Below are 10,577 nucleotides of genomic sequence, written 5' to 3' on the forward strand. Positions count from 1 at the left end.
ATGATATGGAGGGGATTGGAACACCTGAATCACATGATTGGGAGGGGATTGGAACACCTGAATCACGATTGGGAGGGGATTGGAACATCTGAATCACATGACTGGGAAGAGATTTGGAACACCTGAATTACATGATATGGAGGGGATTGGGACACCTGAATCACCTGATATGGAGGGGATTGGAACACCTGAATCACATGATTGGGAGGGGATTGGAACACCTGAATCACATGACTGGGAAGGGATTGGAACACCTGAATCACATGATATGAAGGGGATTGGGACACCTGAATCACCTGATATGGAGGGGATTGGAACACCTGAATCACATGATTGGGAGGGGATTGGAACACCTGAATCACATGACTGGGAGGGAATTGGAGCACCTGAATCACATGACTGGGAAGGGATTGGAACACCTGAATCACATGACTGGGAGAGGATTGGAACACCTGAATCACATGATATGGAGGGGATTGAAACACCTGAATCACATGATATGGAGGGGATTGGAACACCTGAATCACATGATATGTAGGGGGTCAGAACACCTGAATCACATGATATGGAGGGGGTTAGAACACCTGAATCACATGATATGGAGGGGGTCAGAACACCTGAATCACATGATATGGAGGGAGTTGGAACACCTGAATCACATGACTGGGAGGGCGGGGCCAATACTTCCAGCAGTATAGTGTCTACCTGTAGGACGCTCCCAGCACCAGGGTGCACATCTTCCTGCAGGTCATCCCATGCGGTGTATCCAGCCGGCCACGCACGGATCGATTTCCAAGAACAATCTTCTTAAAAAAATCTTTTCTAAGAATTTTATGTTTGAATTTCGCACCATTAGAGGGGCCACAGAAACGGGCGATTTTCACATGACAAGTCCCTCCCCCCCCCCCCCCGTGTTTCCCAGTGAGTACTTCGCATTTCTGTGCGACTTCAAGTTGCAGCGACTGGAAGGTAGTTCCTGCAATACTTCATGTGACTTGAGGGCCATTCGATGTAAACCCTCCAAAGTCGCACCTGAATGATCTACATGCGACTTTGTGCAGCGCGAACAATCATCCTAGGTCAAGGCCAAAGTCGAACTCATCCACTCACATCAAGTCGCACTGAAAAGTCGCCATGAAAATCGCACGTTTTTTGAAGTCGCACAAGTGTGAACGGAGCCTAATACAGCGCTCTGTGCTACAAATATTCGCTGTCGCTGTACGAATGACGCCGGCTGGGAAGGGGTTAAACATCTCGGGCGATCGATGGGTTACCTGTGTGCCTACCAGTGGTCTTGTGTGTACTACGCGCTTCGCAGGGAATGAAAATCCAGCAGATCGCCGATTACATAGGCAGAGGTGTGTCCTGTCACTCTTCCTGGCCGATCAGAGTGTCTGCTCATTCATTGGCCGGCAAACGTAATCGGCTTCTGCTGTAATGAATCACAACAGAAGCGGCATGCCGGCACACGTGCCCCGGAACCAGGAAGTGCAAAATCCCTATTCCCTGGTTCCACCCCCTACCCTCCTCTGAGCACCATCCCTTGGTACCACCCCCTACCCACCTCCGAGCACCATCCCTTGGTTCCACCCCCTACCCTCCTCTAAGCACCATCCCTTGGTTCCACCCCCTACCCACCTCCGAGCACCATCCCTTGGTTCCACCCCCTACCCTCCTCTGAGCACCGTCCCTTGGTTCCACCCCCTACCCTCCTCTAAGCACCATCCCTTGGTTCCACCCCCTACCCTCCTCTGAGCACCATCCCTTGGTACCACCCCCTACCCACCTCCGAGCACCATCCCTTGGTACCACCCCCTACCCACCTCCGAGCACCATCCCTTGGTTCCACCCCCTACCCTCCTCTAAGCACCATCCCTTGGTTCCACCCCCTACCCACCTCCGAGCACCATCCCTTGGTTCCACCCCCTACCCTCCTCTGAGCACCATCCCTTGGTACCACCCCCTACCCACCTCTAAGCACCATCCCTTGGTTCCACCCCCTACCCACCTCCGAGCACCATCCCTTGGTTCCACCCCCAGCCCACCTCTGAGAACAATCACCTGGTTCCACCCCCTACCCTCCTCTGAGCACCGTCCCTTGGTTCCACAGCCAGCCCACCTCTGAACACTATCCCTTGGTTTCTATCCCCTACACACCTCTGAGCACCATCCCTTGGTTCCACACCCAGCCCACCTCTGAACACCATCGCTTGGTTCCACCCTCTACCCACCTCTGAGCACCATCCCTTGGTTCCACCTCTTACCCACCTCTGAGCACCATCCCTTGGTTCCACGCCCTACCCACCTCTGAGCACCGTCCCTTGGTTTCTATCCCCTACCCACCTCTGAGCACCGTTACTTGGTTCCACCCCCTACCCACCTCTGAGCACCATCCCTTGGTTCCACACCCAGCCCACCTCTGAGCACCATCACTTGGTTCCACACTCTACCCACCTCTCAGCACCGTCCCTTGGTATCTCTCCCCTACTGACTTCTGAGCACCATCTCTTGGTTCCACCCTCTACCCACCTCTGAGCACCATCTCTTGGTTCCACCCTCTACCCACCTCTGTGCACCATCCCTTGGTACCATCCCCTACCCACCTCTAAGCACCATCCCTTGGTTCCATCCCCTACCCACCTCTAAGCACCATCCCTTGGTTCCACCCCCTACACACCTCTGAGCACCATCCCTTGGTTCCACCCCCTACCCACCTCTGAGCACCATCCCTTGGTACCATCCCCTACCCACCTCTAAGCACCATCCCTTGGTTCCATCCCCTACCCACCTCTAAGCACCATCCCTTGGTTCCACCCCCTACACACCTCTGAGCACCATCCCTTGGTATCTCTCCCCTACTGACTTCTGAGCACCATCTCTTAGTTCCACACTCTACCCACCTCTGTGCACCATCCCTTGGTTCCATCCCCTACCCACCTCTGTGCACCATCCCTTGGTTCCATCCCCTACCCACCTCTGAGCACCATCCCTTGGTTCCATCCCCTACCCACCTCTGAGCACCATCCCTTGGTTCCATCCCCTACCCACCTCTGAGCACCATCCCTTGGTTCCACCCCCTACCAACCTCTGAGCACCACCCCTTGGTTCTACGCCCTACCCACCTCTGAGCACCGTCCCTTGGTATCTATCCCCTACCCACCTCTGAGCACCATCCCTTGGTTCCACCCCCTACCCACCTCTGAGCAGCATCCTTTGGTTCCACCCCCTACCCACCTCTGAGCACCATCCCGTTTTTCCTATTTTATTCCTTTATATACTATTCTTTTTTTTTATATTCTGTTATATTCCATTGTTTTAATCTATTCTATTCTTTAATACTCTATTCCTTTCTATTCTATTATTCTTTTCTATTCTATTCTGTTTTTTTTCTATTTTATTTCCTTATATTCTATTCTATCGTTTTATTCTATTCTACTCATTTATATGCTTCTCAATTCCTTTCTATTCTTTTCTATTATTTATTCTATTCTTTATCTACTATATTCCTTTATTTTCCATTCTCCTCTGTTTTATTCTATTCTTTCATATGCTATTATATTCCTTTATATTCTATTGTTCTTTTCTATTCTATTCTGTTCTAGTCTGTTTTTTCTATTCTATGCTATCCTGTGCTTTTTTTTTATTCTATTCTATTATATTCCTTTCTAGTCTACTCTATTATTTATTCTATTCTGGTTTTTTTTGTTCTGTTCCTTTCTATTCCATTCTGTTCTGTTGTGTTATTATATTCTATTCTTTTTCTATTCTATTCCTTTATGTTCTATTGTTCTTTTCTATTTTATTCTATTCTTTTATTTTCCAGTCTGTATTTTTTCTATTTTAGTCTGTTATATCCTATTCTATTCTGTTCTTTTATTTTATATTCTGATTTTTTTTTTGTCTTTTCTGTTCTATTCCATTCTATTCTATGAAGCAGCCCAGGTAGGAATCATCAAATTTTTATTTTTAAAGAAATAGGTGCAGGTACTCCCCCTTCTGAGTCACCCCTTGTCTCCGCCCCCTAACAATCTCCAAGCACCACCCCTTGGTTCCACACCTTCCCACCTCCTAGTACCTCCCCCTTTAGGGAATAAAGAACCAAGAATCCTTTTTGTTTTGCTGAGTAATTTCTATGTAATTCGCTATGATCCCCCCGAAACAAAATACCCCCCCAGCAACACTAGGACCACCCCATCTACAAGGGACCAAGAGGGGTGCACAGCACAGGTAGAGGACCGGGAGGGGTGCACAGCACAGGTAGAGGACAAGGAGGGGTGCACAGCACAGGTAGAGGACCAGGAGGGGTGCACAGCACAGGTAGAGGACCAGGAGGGGTGCACAGCACAGGTAGAGGACCAGGAGGGGTGCACAGCACAGGTAGGGGACCAGGAGGGGTGTACAGCACAGGTAGTCAGAGGACCGGGAAGGGTGCACAGCACAGGTAGAGTACTGGGAGGGGTGCACAGCACAGGTAGAGGACCAGGAGGGGTGCACAGCACAGGTAGAGGACCAGGAGGGGTGCACAGCACAGGTAGAGGACCAGGAGGGGTGCACAGCACAGGTAGTCAGAGGACCGGGAAGGGTGCACAGCACAGGTAGAGTACTGGGAGGGGTGCACAGCACAGGTAGAGGAACGGGAAGGGTGCACAGCACTGGTAGTCAGAGGACCGGGAGGGGTGCACAGCACAGGTAGAGGACCAGGAGGGGTGCACAGCACAGGTAGAGGACCAGGAGGGGTGCACAGCACAGGTAGAGGGCCAGGAGGGGTGCACAGCACAGGTAGTCAGAGGGCCAGGAGGGGTGCACAGCACAGGTAGTCAGAGGACCAGGAGGGGTGCACAGCACAGGTAGTCAGAGGACCAGGAAGGGTGCACAGCACAGGTAGAGGACCAGGAGGGGTGCACAGCACAGGTAGAGGACCAGGAGGGGTGCACAGCACAGGTAGAGGACCAGGAGGGGTGCACAGCACAGGTAGTCAGAGGACCAGGAAGGGTGCACAGCACAGGTAGAGGACCAGGAGGGGTGCACAGCACAGGTAGAGGACCAGGAGGGGTGCACAGCACAGGTAGAGGACCAGGAGGGGTGCACAGCACAGGTAGGGGACCAGGAGGGGTGTACAGCACAGGTAGTCAGAGGACCGGGAAGGGTGCACAGCACAGGTAGAGTACTGGGAGGGGTGCACAGCACAGGTAGAGGACCAGGAGGGGTGCACAGCACAGGTAGAGGACCAGGAGGGGTGCACAGCACAGGTAGAGGACCAGGAGGGGTGCACAGCACAGGTAGTCAGAGGACCGGGAAGGGTGCACAGCACAGGTAGAGTACTGGGAGGGGTGCACAGCACAGGTAGAGGAACGGGAAGGGTGCACAGCACTGGTAGTCAGAGGACCGGGAGGGGTGCACAGCACAGGTAGAGGACCAGGAGGGGTGCACAGCACAGGTAGAGGACCAGGAGGGGTGCACAGCACAGGTAGAGGGCCAGGAGGGGTGCACAGCACAGGTAGTCAGAGGGCCAGGAGGGGTGCACAGCACAGGTAGTCAGAGGACCAGGAGGGGTGCACAGCACAGGTAGTCAGAGGACCAGGAAGGGTGCACAGCACAGGTAGAGGACCAGGAGGGGTGCACAGCACAGGTAGAGGACCAGGAGGGGTGCACAGCACAGGTAGAGGACCAGGAGGGGTGCACAGCACAGGTAGAGGACCAGGAGGGCACTGTATGGATATATTTTTCTTGTGCCCGGAGTTGGGCTTTAATGTCAGTCCTTGATGTCAGACACGCCTCCCACATCTCCTGATGAAGCGATGTATGATGTGGGAAACGTGTTGGAATTTATCAGGATCCGGCGTCAATCGGGACAATGTCATGTACAACACAGTGTATAGAGTGCATCGATCGGGACTATGTCATGTACAACACAGTGTATAGAGTGCATCGATCGGGACAATGTCATGTACAACACAGTGTATAGAGTGCATCGATCGGGACAATGTCATGTACAATATAGTGTATAGGGTGCATCGATTGGGACAATGTCATGTACAATATAGTGTATAGAGTGCATCGATCGAGACAATGCAATGTACAACACAGTGTATAGAGTGCATCGATCGGGACAATGTCATGTACAACACAGTGTATAGAGTGCATCGATCGGGACAATGTCATGTACAACATAGTGTATAGAGTGCATCGATCGGGACAATGTCATCTACAACATAGTGTATAGGGTGCATCGATTGGGACAATGTCATGTACAACACAGTGTATAGAGTGCATCGATCGGGACAATGTCATGTACAACACAGTGTATAGAGTGCATCGATCGAGACAATGCAATGTACAACACAGTGTATAGAGTGCATCGATCGGGACAATGTCATGTACAACACAGTGTATAGAGTGCATCGATCGGGACAATGTCATCTACAACATAGTGTATAGGGTGCATCGATTGGGACAATGTCATGTACAACACAGTGTATAGAGTGCATCGATCGGGACAATGTCATGTACAACACAGTGTATAGAGTGCATCGATTGGGACAATGTCATGTACAACACAGTGTATAGAGTGCATCGATCGGGACAATGTCATGTACAACATAGTGTATAGAGTGCATCGATCGGGACAATGCCATGTACAACACAGTGTATAGAGTGCATCGATCGGGACTATGCCATGTACAACACAGTGTATAGAGTGCATCGATCGGGACAATGTCATGTACAACACAGTGTATAGATTGCATCGATCAGGACTATGCCACGTACAACACAGTGTATAGATTGCATCGATCGGGACTATGCCACGTACAACACAGTGTATAGAGTGCATCGATCGGGACTATGTCATGTACAACATAGTGTATAGAGTGCATCGATCGGGACTATGCCACGTACAACACAGTGTATAGAGTGCATCGATCGGGACTATGCCATGTACAACACAGTGTATAGAGTGCATCGATCGGGACTATGCCACGTACAACACAGTGTATAGAGTGCATCGATCGGGACTATGTCATGTACAACATAGTGTATAGAGTGCATCGATCGGGACTATGTCATGTACAACACAGTGTATAGAGTGCATCGATCGGGACTATGCCATGTACAACACAGTGTATAGAGTGCATCGATCGGGACTATAAAGGGCAGTTTGCCTCCACTCCATGATGGCTGCCTGTTCTGATAGAAGGTCTGTCTGTGGTTAGGGTGTCCATCATACAGCCATCCCCCTAACTGCCACCCTGCACAGTGTTCACAATCCTGCAGCATGGCCCCTCCCTTTTTTTTGCAGATGCCCCATAATGCCGCACTTTGTTTTCTCTCGGCTTAGCAGTTCATCAATATGTTCGAGGCAGATCTACTCATGAAAAGTGGGTGATCGGGTTTATTCCTCTCCCACTCACAAACTGACAATCTGATGAATTCCGCGTACCGCACAGTAAACACGCTATTTATACATCGCAAGATCGCTAATCATCGAAGATTTCAAAGAAAGGGATTTTCAAGCATCACACATGTGGAGAGCTGTAGTCTTCCAATCAAAAAACAAAGCATGCAGTTCATGAGGCAATACTCCCCTTATCTCCAGGAGGGGGCGCAGGATGGGTATGGTTGAAGGAAGGGGCGCAGGATGGGTATGGTTGAAGGAAGGGGCGCAGGACTGTCATGGTTGAAGGAAGGGGCGCAGGACTGTCATGGTTGAAGGAAGGGGCGCAGGACTGTCATGGTTGAAGGAAGGGGCGCAGAATGGTTATATTTGAAGGAAGAGGCGCAGGACTGTCATGGTTGACGGAAGGGGCGCAGGACTGTCGTGGTTGAAGGAAGGGGCGCAGGACTGTCGTGGTTGAAGGAAGGGGCGCAGGACTGTCGTGGTTGAAGGAAGGGGCGCAGGACTGTCATGGTTCAAGGAAGGGGCGCAGGACTGTCATGGTTGAAGGAAGGGGCGCAGGACTGTCGTGGTTGAAGGAAGGGGCGCAGGAATGTCGTGGTTGAAGGAAGGGGCGCAGGACTGTCGTGGTTGAAGGAAGGGGCGGAGGACTGTCATGGTTGAAGGAAGGGGCGCAGGATGGTTATGGTTGAAGGAAGGGGCTTAGGATGGGTATGGTTGACGGAAGGGGTGCAGGACTGTCATGGTTGAAGGAAGGGGCGCAGGATGGTTATGGTTGAAGGAAGAGGCGCAGGACTGTCATGGTTGAAGGAAGGGGTGCAGGATTGTCATGGTTGAAAGAAAGGGAGCAGGATGGGTATGGTTGAAGGAAGAGGCGCAGGACTGTCATGGTTGAAGGAAGGGGCGCAGGACTGTCATGGTTGAAGGAAGGGGAGCAGGATGGTTATGGTTGAAGGAAGGGGCGCAGGACTGTCATGGTTAAAGGAAGGGGCGCAGGACTGTTATGGTTGAAGGAAGGGGCGCAGCACTGTCATGGTTGAAGGAAGGGGCGCAGGAATGTCATGGTTGAAGGAAGGGGCGCAGGAATGTCATGGTTGAAGGAAGGGGCGCAGGAATGTCATGGTTGAAGGAAGGGGCGCAGGATGGTCATGGTTGAAGGAAGGGGCGCAGGACTGTCATGGTTGAAGGAAGGGGCACAGGATGGTTATAGTTGATAGAAGGGTCAGGGGATGGGTATAGTTGATAGAAGGGGCGCAGGATGGTCATGGTTGAAGGAAGGGCCGCAGGATGGTCATGGTTGAAAGAAGGGTCACGGGATGGTTACGGCTGAAGGATGGGTCACATGATGGTTACGGCTGAAGGAACGGTCACATGATGGTTTCGGCTGAAGGATGCATCCTGGGATGGCTGTGGTTGAAGGAAGGGTCACGGGATGGTTGTGGTTGACGGATGGGTCGCATGATGGTTTCGGCTGAAGGATGGGTCACATGATGGTTTTGGCTGAAGGATGGAACACATGATGGTTTCGGCTGAAGGATGGGTCACATGATGGTTTTGGCTGAAGGATGGAACACATGATGGTTTCGGCTGAAGGATGCATCACGGGATGGTTGTGGTTGAAGGATGGGTCACAGGATGGTTGTGGTTGACGGATGGGTCACAGGATGGTTGTGGTTGAAGGATGGGTCACGGGATGGTTGTGGTTGAAAGATGGGTCATGGGATGGTTGTGGTTGAAGGATGGGTCACGGGATGGTTGTGGTTGAAGGATGCATCACGGGATGGTTGTGGTTGAAAGATGGGTCACGGGATGGTTGTGGTTGAAGGATGGGTCACGGGATGGTTGTGGTTGAAGGATGCATCACGGGATGGTTGTGGTTGAAAGATGGGTCACGGGATGGTTGTGGTTGAAGGATGGGTCACGGGATGGTTGTGGTTGAAAGATGGGTCACGGGATGGTTGTGGTTGAAGGATGGGTCACGGGATGGTTGTGGTTGAAGGATGCATCACGGGATGGTTGTGGTTGAAAGATGGGTCACGGGATGGTTGTGGTTGAAGGATGGGTCACGGGATGGTTGTGGTTGAAGGATGGGTCACGGGATGGTTGTGGTTGAAGGATGGGTCACATGATGGTTACGGCTGAAGGAAGGGTCACAGGATGGTTGTGGTTGACGGATGGGTCACGGGATGGTTGTGGTTGACGGATGGGTCACGGGATGGTTGTGGTTGACGGATGGGTCACGGGATGGTTGTGGTTGAAGGATGGGTCATGGGATGCTTGCGGCTGAAGGATGGGTCATGGGATGCTTGCGGCTGAAGGATGGGTCACGGGATGGTTGTGGTTGAAGGATGGGTCACGGGATGGTTACGGCTGAAGGATGGGTCACGGGATGGTTGTGGTTGAAGGATGGGTCACAGGATGGTTGTGGTTGAAGGATGGGTCACGGGATGGTTACGGCTGAAGGATGGGTCACGGGATGGTTACGGCTGAAGGATGGGTCACAGGATGGTTGTGGTTGAAAGATGGTTGATGGGATGGTTGTGGTTGAAGGATGGGTCACGGGATGGTTGTGGTTGAAGGATGGGTCATGGGATGGTTGTGGTTGAAGGATGGGTCACGGGATGGTTACGGCTGAAGGATGGGTCATGGGATGGTTGTGGTTGAAGGATGGGTCATGGGATGGTTGTGGTTGAAGGATGGGTCACGGGATGGTTACGGCTGAAGGATGGGTCACGGGATGGTTGTGGTTGAAGGATGGGTCACGGGATGGTTACGGCTGAAGGATGGGTCATGGGATGGTTGTGGTTGAAGGATGGGTCATGGGATGGTTGTGGTTGAAGGATGGGTCACGGGATGGTTACGGCTGAAGGATGGGTCATGGGATGCTTGCGGCTGAAGGATGGGTCACAGGATGGTTGTGGTTGATGGAAGGGCACAGAAGGGCTCAGTTTAAGGAAAGGGTCCCTGGATGGTTCTCACTAAAGTAGGGGTCTCAGGAGGTTATAATTTAGGGAAAGGGGCACATTCTGGAATGGTGAATATGATCCCCTGAATTTAGAAGAGTATATCTGATCCCCAGGAATGGACACATACCGTGTTTCCTCTACTGCCCATAGAATCGTGCCTATGAGTAGTTCTGAGCATTAACATTTGAAGGCTGGCTTACTCATCCCGTGCTGCTGCC

At 51.7% G+C, this 10,577-nt stretch overlaps 1 protein-coding gene across 1 annotated transcript; it reads left to right on the forward strand.

The window, feature by feature from the left end:
• Positions 1 to 4,087: 4,087 nt before the first annotated feature.
• Positions 4,088 to 5,279, forward strand: LOC149427085 (uncharacterized; the record flags this gene model as incomplete). Its single annotated transcript, XM_089668275.1, has 4 exons — positions 4,088 to 4,377; positions 4,412 to 4,561; positions 4,852 to 4,971; positions 5,190 to 5,279. Coding segments are annotated over 4 exons (650 nt in total), but the record flags the coding sequence as incomplete, so codon positions are not given.
• Between the last annotated feature and the right edge of the window lie 5,298 nt (positions 5,280 to 10,577).

This window comes from Staurois parvus, unplaced genomic scaffold, assembly GCF_062004578.1.
Source record: "Staurois parvus isolate SC_StPar_1 unplaced genomic scaffold, SC_StPar_1.0 ptg004046l, whole genome shotgun sequence".
NCBI lineage: Eukaryota > Metazoa > Chordata > Amphibia > Anura > Ranidae > Staurois > Staurois parvus.